We start from the raw sequence: 14,588 nt of genomic DNA, 5'->3' as shown, positions 1-14,588 counted from the left end.
CAATGTGGCCTACTCGCCAGGCTTTTTATGAATCTTGATCATGTAGAGGCGGAGGATATTCTTCAGAATTTGCTTCAAATGTACTGAGTGCCGTGAATTCAGGAATGACGTACCATCTTGTTAATTATTTGTTTTTAAAACAATTGAGCTATCAAAATGTTTAGCTGTGTTACCATTTTAAATATAATGCCCTGTGATTATGTTTTTAGCTTGGTTACAGATTTAGCTTGTAAGGACTAGGATGAGGAGGTGGTAAGCTGGTTACTTGCCGGGATACTTCATTAAGTCCAAGTCATCCACCTTAAAATTCTTAAAAACTAAGAGACCCACCCTCAGCAACAGAGTTTAACCTCCTCAAATAAACTAATTATTGGCAACCTAATTCGCAATTTGAAATTGAAATTACAATCTCGACAAATATGCTCTTATAATTTAGGGGCTGATTACGATGGCGGACGAACTTTAGTACGTCTGCCAGTCTCGGTCCCACACGGTGTATTACGATGCGGCCACACTCGGCATACATTACATTGAGGCGGATGCTGCTGGCTGCAGCACCCACCGCAATGTACCAAATGCACATTTTACATTTTCCTGTGGTGCCTCCCACATGGAGCAGGGAATTGTGTGGGGCACCTAACCCCAATACGAAAGTGCCCAGGTGAAGGAGAGTCCCGCTACGGGCCCCCCAAAGTCCATCCCTGCCAGCCTTTCCATGGCGGGTGAACCAACCGCCACAGTACCGCCCGCCATTATAATATGACTGGCGGAAAATTGCCTCACAATGGTGGTGAGTCTACCACCGACAGCCTGTTGGTGGCGGGTTCACCTTCATCATAATTAGGCCTATAGTGATCAAACGTGTTTACACCATGCAGTGCCTTACCACCAAGTAAGTGTAATAGTGCTGGCCAAAATACTTGCGATCCGGCCCCTGCTGTGCGTGCCCCAGCCTAGCTTTTGATTGAATGGATGCATTGCTTGTTTTTTTTCTTCACTGAGGTGCATCAAAGGATGGATGCTGGTCAGAGGAGCCAGTGGCCTCCTATTTCTCATTCAGAGATATCCGTTTACTGCAGTCTTTCCTCCTTTGAAATACATTCTAATCAACAACTATGATTGTTCTGGTGTCTTTGGTACGGGTGACGTGTGTCCTATGTAGAGGTTTAAGGGATGGCACTTACATCGTATATATTGAGATGCAGAGCCCGCCCTTTCGGTTGTTACTAATTGGCTGTGTGTGGGATGTAGGGGACGCTCTGAGGGCGGCTCCTCTGAGCCCTGACCATATTGTGACCAGGCTGCATTCGGTTGTAACACAAATGTACTCACAGAGAGCTCCCTGCACAAGTGTTTCCACAGAGACGCGTGTAGAATGCAATGTAAAGGAATGTAACCCCCCACCCACATTCCTTTCCTCCCTCTCTACGAGCGCAGCTCCCTAAGAACTGTCCAGCATCGCTAGCAAACGAGCAGAGCAAAAGGAAATGCGCATTTTGAGCGCCGGAAAGGATTTGTAATTGTTGAAAAGACGCGAGCTCGATGCATTTGGGTCTGAGATCTTCTTTTCAAACCTGGAATATTGCGGTTTTAGCTAAAACTCTCGTCATTTCCGCCCTCGCTGGCATGTGTGTTAGTGTCGCGCTGCCGTGCGTGGTGGATGCTGTTGGTAGCTTGTGGTTGTGCTGCTGGGAGTAGGAGAGCAGCGCAGGCTGTGCGTGGGAGCTGAAGAGGCGGAGAACGGAGAGGACCCGCACGACGTGCCTCAAACAACCCTGGCAGCTACCTCGAAGCCAGAGGGGCACGGCGACCCCTCTGAGGACCACTACGGGCGTAAATCACCGGAGAATCCCTTCCAACTCCAGCCACCTCCTGGGGATGAAGTGAACGTTACAGCAGCAGACGAGAGGACAGCTCCTGCCATCGCCCGGCGTTAGTCAGTGCCTGTTTGGTGGAAGAAGCGGGGTGGACGCTGCGGGCAGCATTCTACACCCCTCGCGCACCTGCTGGCTCTTTTTTGGGGCAGGGTAGAAAGGCTAAAGGATACACGGGACCCAAGGAACCGAACACCGAGTCAGTTGGGCTGTGGTTATCGCTGGCTGCTCTTGCCTGGAGAGCGCCTCCGACTTTTCGAGATGGCTTTGATTATGGAACCTGTCAGTAAATGGTCTCCGAGCCAAGTGGTGGACTGGATGAAAGGTAAATAAAGCATAGCACCAGGGGGTGGGGGCCTGGGGGGGCTTCAGGACTCTGATTTAACCTACTCCCTTGCTTCTTGCGGAGTGTGCTTGTGGGAGGATGTCAGGGCACGGGCTTCATTACGCACACCTGGCACATGCATACCAATTGATTTTGGGGATGTCCGAGCAAGCGGGCATGGCTTTAACTTTGAAGTGGTCTTCGGCGGCGGGGCACAGAGCAGCAGCTTGGCTTGGCTTGTTTGATGTCATTTTTTCAGCAGAAATCAGATATAAAAATCTACGTATATTAAGCAAGTGTATCCATTAGTAACTGGCAGTTCCCGGGTGGCATCGTTGATTACACATTCCCGCGCTGGGGGCTCCCAGGCCAGAGAGTGGCAGTTCACGGTAGGGTTGAGGGGCAGCCGGGTTGAGAACTATCTGTAAATAAAAGGAGTGCGAGTTTTGTGAGTGACATCCGATATGTGAACTTTCAAATTCAAATAAGAAAGGTCCATGTTTAGATTAACAGGAGAGGATCCGGGTTGCCAAGCTGATAACATTTCAGCATCCCTACAGGCGGATTCTGTTCCGCCCGCCTGAGTACTAAAGCGTGGGATGGCGCACGCAGCACGCTGGGAGTTGTGCGTGGGGAGCGCTGGCCCGGGATTGACGCGCCGTGTCTAAGACCTGCTGCCCACCATCACCACCCGCACCAATCGGGTGGAGCCCCCCCCCCCCCCCCAACGTGGCAGGGAAAGACAGGTGTAAGTTGGGGCAGCCCCTTTATTTCCACAAACACTGGCCACATTACAAAAAACAACATGGCATTGCTTTGCCTAAACTATCCCTTCTGTCCAGTGGTGCTGCAAGGATGCCAGGTGCCCTAATGCATAAAGGGAAAGGGCCTATCGCTGGGGCACAGAGGCAATGGGTAGAGACTGTGTCTCCTACTGCCTCTGTGCCCCGGTGCTGTTGCTCCAGCTGCACCGTCGATAGCTATGTCCCTGGTTCTGCACCCGTATTCAAGAGGAGAGCTCCAGTCCCTACACCATCACGTGCGGACAATTGCGTTCCTCTCATCAGCTTTACAGTGTGCCCTGCGGGAATGCATGTGCCGGTTCTGTCCGGTCAGTGGTTGCATGTTGTCAGTGCAACAGGTGCAACGGCACCAGGGTCTGGGTGCCTGCGGAGCCCTGGACACCCCATTAGGGTCTGAGTTTCACCATTTGAATATGGGTATGGCGGGTCCGCTTCCCATGCATTAGGGCATATGACACTCTTGCTACGTCACTAGCTGCACGCGAATACTAGGGTCACCGAGCCGAGCAGCCCGTGAGCGCGCCTCTTCCGCATCCTCCATTTCTGCTCTTACTCCGTGATCCCGCGGTAGCCTAGGCGATGCGGATTAACGCTGAGCAGCTAATAGGCTTTGGCTTCAGTGTGGTGCCGAGCGCCGCCCGGCAGCGCTGCACGGCCCTTTGTACCGGAGCACTTGTGAGCGGCAGCTGCCCGGGGAAGAACGAGGCTTAACCAGTGATGCAGAGCACGCAGGGCACCCTCGCCGAGTCGCGTTCTCTGAAGTGCGCCAGTTATGAAATCTCACTATTAACCCCTGCAGCGCAAGAGCGTTAAACGGATGCTTGTTATGAGGAAGGGAGCAGTTTGGAATGCGACGTGCGATTGATTTTCCTTACACAATACTGATGTGAAATTTGCTTATCGTTATATCCAGAATCCTTCTTTGAAAGTTAATCATGAAAAATCATTGACATGGATTATCAAGATGTTTAATTTAGGCTGCTGTTATCAGAACAGGAAAGTCCACTTGTGTAAAATTGCCTAGACAACATCAGCCTGAGGCCTCTTTCTTTGACATTCATTTGTTTGCAGAACGATGTCAACATTTTCCATCCGTGGCACATTATATGTTTTGAAATATTTATTTTAAAGATAGCAATTTGGGGTGCACAATCTCACTTATGGAAACTGTTGGGAATTAAGAATTGATCAGGACTTTACTCTCAAAAGTAAAGAGTAGATCTTTTGAAAGCCAATATTATCTTCTAACACCTTAAAATGACGTGCACCTTCATTCAGAGATCCCTGATGCTACTAAACAATTGATCCCTAATACAGCCTCATGAAGGCCTCCCTGTCCCAGGCCTAACGTAAGGAGGCGCACCACCTCCGCCAACATTTTTTTTTAACCACGCTATTATTTTTTTAATTGAAAAAAATAATATTAATCTGTATGCTTTGTGTGTATGTCTTCAATATCCACTATTCAGTCTTTATAAAGGGCCCCTCGACCAACGCTCCCCTTGTTGTGTTTCACCAAGCCAGAAATTTTGGAGGTGCAATACGAGAGGGAGAAGAGTGGGCTGGTACGAGGAGGACTCCTGATCAGTGTAATTGTATTGTATTTTATTGTATTGTAATTGCATTTATACAGCTCTTACTACCCCTGACGAGGCGTCGAAGCGCTTTTTCGGCGGGTAGCACGCTACTCCGGGACCCATAGAGGATTAGTGTTGAATTAGTATAGTGAAACATGCAAGTACATTTTAAGTGGTGGATAGGTTAGTCAGTTATTTGGATTTGGAATGATAGCAGAAGGATAGAGGAGGACAAAGGTTTTTCTTTATTTATCGCTTGTTGACGCACGCTATTCAGGAAGCCTATAAAGGATTAGTGGTGAATTAATATAGTGAAATACGAGGTAATTTCAGTGGTGGATATTAGTCTGTTACTTGGAGTGAGAAGGATAGCGGAGGGATAAAAGGGGAAGAAAGATTTGCATTCATATAGCACTTGTTAGCCCTGATGGGTGTTGAAGCACTTTTCTGGCGAGTAGCACGCCACTCCGGAACCCATAAAGGATTAGTGTTGAAAATTAGTATAGTATAAATATGAAGTAATTTGAGTAGTAGATATGTTATTCAGTTATTTGGGCAGGATATTAGTATAGTTGAATATGGAATATGGAATTTGAGAAGTGAACATGTTAGTCTGTTAATTTTGATTGAGAAGGATAGTGGAGGGATAAAAGAGTGAAGGATTTTTTTTTAGGTCTTAGCAGTAGGAAGAGGCTTTTGGATGAGTAAAAAGGAGTTTGAGGGAAGGAGTCAGTGGGGAGAGTTTAGAAAGGTTTGTTTTAAGGGACCGGTGTAGTGAAAAGAGGTGTCAGATGATGCAAGGAGGGGTAGAGCAGGAGAGAGTCTAGAAATAGTTATTTTAGGGATAATAGTAGTGGTATGGGGTTTGGGATAAATGAGAGTGGATGTAGAGGCTATATTGATAGATGTATAAGATAAGAGATAGGGTAGTGCATTAGAAGGAGTAGTAGACAGAAGTTTGAGATGAGTCAGAAGGTTAGGCTAGAAGATATATTGAGCAAAGTATAGGCTGTGAATCAGGCTAGTGCATTGGAAATGCTAAATTAGAAGAAAGTGATAAATATATAGATCCATAAGTACATTGAAAATATATAGATACAGAAAGGAAGTAAGTATATTTAGATTAAATATATTGATGGAGGCACAGGACGAGAAATAGGGTAGTGCATTGGATATGCTTTTTCAGGAGAAAAGTAACAGACACACAGATCCAAGTACATGGAAGGTACATAGACGCACAATGGAAGTATGTACATGTAGACCGAAAGATGATTTTTATTTATTGATGAATATTATTATTATTATTATTATTTTTTATTTTTTATTTTCTCTTAACAACATCATTATTTTACATGTTTTATAAAGTAATACAATATCCCTCTATGCCGGCTTCATAAAGTCTTTGTTTCAGAGTGTCATGGTCATTTTTGGGTCAGGAAACAGGGAAACCTCTGGGGAGTAACGCTTTCTCTATGCTGTGTGGACCTTTGCCCATAATTTGCCTGGTGGTGAAAGAATTTGGTTTCCTTAACAATCTTTGCTCATGCATCTACTCCGAGCCGTAGCTATGTTTGAATTTGCCTCTTGGAGGTCCTGAAAAGAGCAAATTCTTCGTTTCCGCCGCAAACCAGCATAGTTTAGATGTCAATGAGTCAAATTTATTGAAGATGATGTATGGCAATGCTCTGTATGTAGGCATGCATAGCTACTATCCAGAAAGAATACAGCACATTCAAAATAACTAGCTGAGATGCTATTAGGATACATAGATATTAACAGGTTTCCCTGCTCACTGCTCTCCACTTACGACATACAAGCAAATAAAGCAGAAATTAAAGTATTTAGGCCTGTGCTTACTACTTCAATGTGGGTTCTACCCCCCCTCCAGGAATACTCATTCTTTCGTGTATATTACAGTTGACCTCGCCAATCTACATTACGGATTCCAAAAGTACTCGAAAACATGATTGCATGCATAATGGAAACATATATATATATATATATATATATATATATATATATATATATATATATATATATATATATATATTATGTGTGTGTATCAAAAAATACATTCACAGCTGCAATCCCTGATTGAAAGCTCATCTCAAATTTCCTTTTTACAGTAGAGGTGTGACATCTCTAGTAACCCATTAAAAACGAAATTACATAGCTGCTCAATGGCAATAAGTTATAGCACTTGAGTTGTAACATCATATTGCCTGCTATGAGACAGCAGCAAAGTTGAAGGGCAGGTCATGGATCATCCTTGCAATAGCAGTTTAAGCAACATACATTTTTTAAGATGAATGTCAGCAAAAAAGAGATATTGATTGCAACATGTTTATTTTTTGAAAGAAACGTCATTAAAGGAAACACAGAATCTCTTTGCCGGTTTTTGCACATTCTCGACTATAGCATTTAAAAAAGTTGCCTTATATTAAATTGATTCTAATTTATTTTGATAACTAATCACTGTTAGAAATGGGGTTCCTGATTGGCTGAGGTATGCTACCCGGCCAGACAGGAACCACTACCATAGTCAGGGTAAGCTAGATACATAATAAATGATAACTTGTGCTCACTCTCTGGTAGCTTGGCACAAAGCAGTCAGACTAACCTAAAGAGGCAATGTGTAAAGTATTTGTGCAACACACATGCACAGTACACAATAAAAACAACACAAAAATACTCCACACAAGATTAGAAAAAAATAGCGAATATTTATCTGAGCAAAACAAGAAAAAAAAACTAAAACAATCAACAGTAGAAGATATGAATTTCAAAAGATTAAATGCAAAAACAATGCTTAGAAGTCAATAGTGCCAAAAGGTTACTTGAGGTTGTGCTAGACTGGGGTAAATCCAAAGCTCAGGCCAACTGTGATGGAGGGCAGGCCAGCAGCATATCACATGCAGGGCCTGTTGGAAAAATACCTTGGATTGAGCACAGCTTTGATGCTGAGGACACCATGCACCAATCTTTTCCATGCAGGTGGGTTGCTGCATTGTCATCGTGCTACGCTGAATTGAAAGTAATGCCTTGTCGCCGACATTCGCTGAGGCGAAGGCAATGCATCGTTGTTGAGCTGCGCAGGCTGTCAAACTGCGGTGGTCGACCAGTCTCTGTGTCGGTGTAGTAGGGCAATGCGCCACTTCCGATTGACGCAAAGGTGACAATGCTTTGGTTGTATAACAAAATAGCTGGAGAACCCACTTCTGAGGCCCAGAACTTGGAGAGGGCACCCAGGAAATGGTAGGACTCACAGAAGGCAGAGTACCGCAGTACCAGCAGAACGCAGGAAGTCTTTTGTGTTCCAGAGACTTCAGAAAATAGGGGACAAGCCAGTATGCCCTTGGAGATCATTTGGAGTGAAGGCAGAGTCCAGCTGTCCTTCAGCAGATTCAGGGAGCAGCAGATAGCAGGGCAATAAGTAGAGAAACAGTTCTTCCAGAAAAGAAAATCGGTGCAGTTGAGTCCTTTAAGCAGCACAGCAGTCCTTCTGACAGAGGTACAGTTCAAGATCCACAAGTGTCTGATTTTAAGGGGGGGGGGGCAGAGACCCAGTATCTATACCCAAAAGTGCCTTTGATGAAGGGGATGACTTCAAAGCAACTCACTGAAGGGCAAGGATCCCGTTTAATCTAGTCCTGTATGCCAGGCTATCCATCAGGGGAGTAAATCAGTGCTTTGTGTGTGGACAGCACACTACCTATTGAAGTGTAAGTGTGAGACCTCCCCATTCCTCCCTGCCCAGGAAGACCCATCAGAATGCAGATGAGCCTCACCTCATTTGTGGCTGTCTAGAGGGAATGCACAAAGTGTAGCTGTTACTCACTTCAGATGTGTTTTGGAGACAGGCTGTCAGGCACATAGAGCAGTAAGGACAGATAAATGTCCACTTTATAAAAGTGGCATTTCTAAAACAGTAATGTTAAATCTAACTTTACCAACAAGGAGGATTTATCATTACAATTACAAATATATGAAACATGAAAGAATTACTCCTCTCTGATCAGGCATTACAGCTTAAATGTGTATGAAGGAATTTCCAGTGCTGGCCTATGAGAGGGGTAGGCCTCACAGTAGTGATAAATGAAATAGGTTTTTTGTCACTGCCAGGAGGACATGCAAAACATAAAGGTACATGTCCTACCTTTTGCACACTTAGCACCCTCCCCTTAGGGTTACTTAGTGCCTACCTTAGGGGTGATGTATAGGTAATAAAAGGGGAGTTTAAGGCTTGACAAGTCGTTTTGAATGCCAAGTCGAAGTGGCAGTAAACTGTACACACGGGCACTGCAGTGGCAGGCCTGAGACAGGTTTGAAAGGCTACTTCTGTGGGGGGCACAATCGATGCTGCAGCCCACTTGCAGCATTTGAAGTACAGGCCCTGGTATATGGTATACCACTTTACAAGGGACATACCAGTGCAACAAATATGCCAATCAGGTATACACTAATGTCATAATGTGTAGGGGAGAAGCATGTGCACTTTGGAACTGGTTAGCAGTGGTAAAGTGCTCAGAGTCCTAAGGCCAACAAAAATAATGAGCAAAAACACACGGTAAAAGGCAATAAGTCTAGAGGAAGAACACCCAAAGGATGCCATGTCTAACATATGTCCCCCCAGCTGAAAGTGGGGAGATCTACCCAACCTCTAAGGAGTTTTCATTACTAAGGTGTAAAAACCTAGATGGACCATCAGCATTGGCTTGATACTGATACTGCAACACTTTCCCATAGAAAATAAAGGATACCGGGACTTGAAATAACATCCTACAGGATATCATTTTAAATTAAATTAAATGATCTAAAATAGTTAAATATTTAAATGAAAATAATTTAATATTAAAAATATGTAAACAATAAAACATATTTCTTATTTAATTATAAAGTACTTTACCTACTTTTTGAATTTAACAATTTATGTAATAATACATTTTATAAATTGTAATAAAACAAACATAAATACTTTCAGTGTAATTCATTGTATATATCACTTTTAATCATTATTAGTGCATAATCATTTTTTAACTATAGGTGGGAAGGTATTTTTTATTGTAAATGGCAGCAAAATATCTTTAATTCAATTTAATATGTTTAAACAAATTTAAAAAATAATTAATATTGCTGAGGATTTTGTTTTAATTTTTATTGGCAAATATAATATGAAGGGTCTTTACATGTGAGCTCCATGTGAAACACCACAGGAAGAGGATTTATAGTTTTAACAATTTGACAAGTTTAATTGGTTTATATTGTTAAATATCTGACAAATGCAATAGGAGGTGGTTTATTACATATATTCCTTTTAGGGCTATAAGGTCTGACCACAATAAATGTTTAGCATCTCCAGAAGAAGTGTTAAAGTTTATGTCAATGTATACTTTAGGTTCTCAAATATTGTTTAAGGCATTCTCCTAGCAGAGACCACAGGGTCATGTTTTTTTAATTTAAAATCAACAGACTTGCTTTATTGAATATTAAAATTTGTTGAGAAAGGCAGTAGGCCTATCAACCCTCTAGACTAAATCTTTTTGATTGTGAAAAGCCTCAAGTTTTCCAATAGGCTTCTAGTGTAGTTCCTATTTCCCTCATAGGTTCTGCGCATAGGACTTAGGTCTGTATTCCCCTATTATGTATATTAAACTTAATTACTGTGTACCAGCTAGCTCAGAGGCCACTAGAAACTTCTTGAAGACAAGAAGGGAATAGCTTCTGGCAACCACATAACATAAAACCCACATCCCTCGGGATCATGGAAACAATATACTACTTTTCATTCAGTCATTCATCTCAGAGAAGTACTTAGAAGAAACAGTTGGGTGTGTTTACAATAACATTTATTGCACAGTTGTTGTTCTAGTACTGGTTATATGTGCTGCGACAACTGTTGGACAGTATCAGAGAATTATGGCCAGCAGTGCAGTTAAATAAAAAGGCATTGTTCTACCATTTTGCAATAGTAATGAACACATACATGAAATACAGAATGCATTAGGATAACGCCTATACCCCTATGATGCCTAACTAAATGTACCTAAGTGTACCTAGTAAGTGTGTAGGTCTTTAGAGAGCCAAGAATCCCCCTAGGATTTAATCTAACCCCATTTCCTTAGTGGGACTTCATCCTGATCTCGAGCTGGACACCCACAGATGGGTGATGGACCTCTGCCAGCTGGAGCTGCGGCATGATGCAGGTTGCAGTGTCTCAGGCAAAGTGTCAGCATGGAAGTCTCGGTCCACTCTGCTTTGCTTGGGCAAAGGAAGGTATACTTATACCGGATAGATGCCTTGGATTGACGCAAAGTTGGTCAGAGGAAGATGAGTTCTTGGAGAAAGGGTCTGTTGACAAGAATTTGTTGTGACGTAGGTTAGTCACTGTTGGACATGGAGATTACGTATTCAGGATGTACCGTCTTCTGTGCGCTGAGCACACTGATCAGATAAGGGACAGCCTCTGTTGCTCGTTATTTTAAAGGGAGGGCTAATCTAGGTGAAAGGGCATGCCTGTCTCTGTGGCACAAAAGATTTGTGCCTCTGAAACAGAGCACTAATGTTAGGGCCTCAATTTAGGTTATAACAGGCTCATATAAAACCATTGCTGTGTTTTTTTTTACAATTAGAGCCTGCTGATGCACAACTTGTCACGTGGAACCTTATAGATACAAAGAGTTCACAACATTTATAGGGTTAGTTTCCCCTGTGATATCTCTTTAGGGTACATGAATTTGCACTCTGGCTAACGTGTAAGACCCATGCAAGATTGTTTCCAATGTGTTATTCCACCTGAAATGTTGTGAATATTTGTCATTTAGATGATAGTATTCTGTTATGTGTGCAAATAATTACTTTAATCATTTTTTTAAGAAAAGGCATTGGTTAGACATTGATTTACTCTGTGTCATTTTTATGTGTTGCTCACTTCTGACAACAAACCCTCTGAATTAGCTTGAACTGCTCTGCCTTAAGACCCTGAGAATCCAGTTGTTCGTGGTGAACTTCTAGACTAATTCAGTATGGGTGGGTGCTTACATTGTGAGCTCTCTGAAAAATGCAAGAGGAAAACGTTTTTCACTAAGACTTCTGTGGCAACTAGAATAGGAGGACATTCCTCTTATGAACTCCTTGGCGATCACTGTAGGTGGAGACTGTACATTGTTTAACACTAAGTGGCACATTTACAAGCAAGTGGTGGAGCACAGGTAGGCTCCAAATTTCCTAAAGCCTCGCTCCGTCACTTTAGAAATGCAGTGGTGTGCCATATTTACAATAATATGGTGAACCCTTCCATTTTTACCTGCGCTGGAGCTAAATTCAGCTGCCTAGCACCAATGTAGACACCCTTGAACCATAGTGCAAGGGTGTCTGCATTGAGAGAATCCTTGTTTATGTGCAGGAAAATGTCCCTTCCGGCACATAAACAACCCAGAATGTCAATTTGCTGTTAAAGCAAAATTGGGGAGAAATAAAACATTTCTCCTTGTTTCGTCATGTTATGACTAGATTTTCCCTGGTCTTAATTTTGGCTCTGCCTCCTATTTACACCACCCTTGTAAACAGGGAACAGCATCAAAATCAATGGGTGTTGCTGCAGAACGCCCACCGCAACACCCATTGACCCCTGTAGTGTGAAAGGGGGCCTTATTTACAAGCCAATGTTAAGCCACATTAAGTGGTTTAACACTGCCTTGAAAATAAGGTGAAGACCCTGTCACCACAGGAATGTTGTTAAAAGTGACATTCCCGTGGTGATAGGTGTTTGTAAATATGGTGCAAAAAAGGTTACATTTTCATTGTGTACGTTTGTAATTTTATGTTTAGTATTTATTTGTGTGTGAGTTAAAGTACTTTTATTTAAAGTAAAATGTTGGACATTTATTTATTAAGAATGATTGTGTACTTAGGGGAATTCTGTAAGGTTAATTTAACCCCTTTAGTTGCGTTAGTTTGCTCTTTTGGCTTTCTTTTGTAAACTATGCTGTTGATCTTGAAATCCTGATACAGCAAAATGACAGGGACTCTGACTTTTCCATTACATTTGGGGAATGTCTTGTATCAGTGCGTTACTAGATGACCGACAACTTTTTGAAGTTAAATTCAGAGACAACAGAGGTATTAATTCTAACGCATCATACTTAGAACTGGACATCTGTTTGGTAGTTCTTGGCATTTGGCTTACTCACTGCTCCTGCTACGATGACCAACAATGTTGGTATTACTATGACACTGATTGAACGCTGATGATGCATGTCAACAAAATTGCTGGTACGTTACTCCTTTTTAAGAGTTTCAATTGTTTTTCCTTCCCTCCTAGTTGAATGGAGAAGTTTGTGATTCTAGATAGCTATGACATCCATTTTAGAATGGACCATAAATCGAAAACATCTCCATTAACATCCTCAATTTTGTTATATAGTACAGTCAATTATGAGAATTTGGATCTGTTTCAAAACCTTTCTTTATCAATAAGAATTTAGCATATTGCTCTTTGACTCTTTATTTAAATGATTACTCAGGTAAATCCATCTATGGAAAGATCAAGAAAATCACAGTTAGAGTGAATCAAGAAAAGGAAAGTGTATTCCATAAAGAAATTAAGTTCCTATTCTACTTTAGCAGATCCTGACCTACCAGAACCCATAATGAGTCCTTTTGGAGAAGAGCATTGAAACAAAACAAGATTGAAGTCGAACTCCTCATGAAGAGTGGTTCTAGAAACGTGTCTGAGTCTCTTCTCTCTAACAGCACCAGCAAACAGTTACAGTAACAACTGTTCAAATTAAATTAAGAAAATAGTCACAGCAGTAGCCCTAACCGTTGGAGAAAAATAGACACCTAAGAAATAGTGGCAACAGAAATCAGAATTAGCAGTAGCTCACAAAGAATAGTACAAAAAGGGCTTAGGAAAAATAAAGATGGTCACAAAAGAATAGTCTGGGCCACTCGGGGTAGACTTATCCTTCATCTAACTGGCAGCAGGTATATTACAAAAACAAATGTAACAATCCATGCTGGTGTTAGGTAATCTTAAACCAATGAGGAAGGATCATCAAATGGTCTGCTGCTTCTTCCTTCATTCCCACGGTAAATGTTTGAAGACGGCAGGGTGTTATCTACTAGTGTCAACTTATTCGCTAAAGGTTCATGTGCTTTAGATTCACTGAGTTCGCAGGAGACCCCAGAGTCTAAACTATTAGCTATTCAGCATTCCACTACTAACAATGAACTATTCTAAAGCAAAAGCATTCCTGTTGCAACTAATGGAATTAACTCACAAGATTCCAGTTTTCATGTAAGCATTATTGCGTAATACACGAGACAGTATTCAGCATTGATTTGATTTGATTTTAGGTTTTATATAGTGCTCGAATGCCCTGGGGCATCTTGGCGCTGGAGCAGACGGGGGGAGTGAGGCCTGAATGGAATGATTCTTAGTTTTCAGTGAGGGAACAGCCAGGTTTTTGACTTGTTTCCAAAAAGTCAGGAAGTCAGAGCAGCATTTGATGGCTAAAGGTAGAGAATGCCAAAGAGTAGTTGCCTTCAGAAGGAAACTCGTGCCCCCCAGGCTGAGATTTTTGATCTAGGAATGGATAGTAGCCTTGCTTCTGAGGATCTGAGTTTTCTGTTGGGTGCACCAGGCTAATTTACTACAAAAGTAGCTGGGTCTTTAGAAGGCGTTCAATAGGGTCTCTTGGGATTATTTATGGGAGGTAATGAGATGGTTTGGCTTGGGGGAAGGATATATTAAAGCGGTCCAAGCCCTATATACAGCCCCAACAGCTAAGATTAGGATTAATAGGGGGCTCACTACGGAAGTGCAGATAACAAGAGGTACGCGGCAAGGGTGTCCTTCATCTCCCCTTCTGTTTGCAATTTATTTGGATCCTTTCTTGCGCAAACTGTCCGGCAACCCTAATATTCAAGCTCTAACTACGATAGGTACGAGGGTTAAGGTGTTAGCATACGCCGACGATGTCGCGATAATAACCCCTAATCCTTCCTT

The 14,588-nt window shown here is 42.4% G+C and overlaps 1 protein-coding gene across 2 annotated transcripts in view; it reads left to right on the top strand.

Annotated features, from left to right (window-relative positions):
• Positions 1-1,698: 1,698 nt before the first annotated feature.
• The window catches only part of CNKSR2 (connector enhancer of kinase suppressor of Ras 2), a 1,783,347-nt gene continuing 1,770,457 nt past the window's right edge, over positions 1,699-14,588 (top strand). Inside the window, exon 1 of one of the 2 annotated variants that reach the window (XM_086934554.1) lies at positions 1,699-2,199. In XM_086934554.1, coding sequence (XP_086790680.1) covers positions 2,136-2,199 — 64 coding nt within the window. In that variant the 5' untranslated portion in view covers positions 1,699-2,135. The remainder of the gene's footprint in view (positions 2,200-14,588) is intronic. The other variant, XM_086934553.1, reaches the window with a different exon arrangement.

This window comes from Lissotriton vulgaris, chromosome 8 (genome assembly GCF_964263255.1).
Source record: "Lissotriton vulgaris chromosome 8, aLisVul1.2, whole genome shotgun sequence".
NCBI lineage: Eukaryota > Metazoa > Chordata > Amphibia > Caudata > Salamandridae > Lissotriton > Lissotriton vulgaris.
Note: the sequence above shows the minus strand (reverse complement) of the source record. Positions and strands in the feature narration are given on the sequence as shown.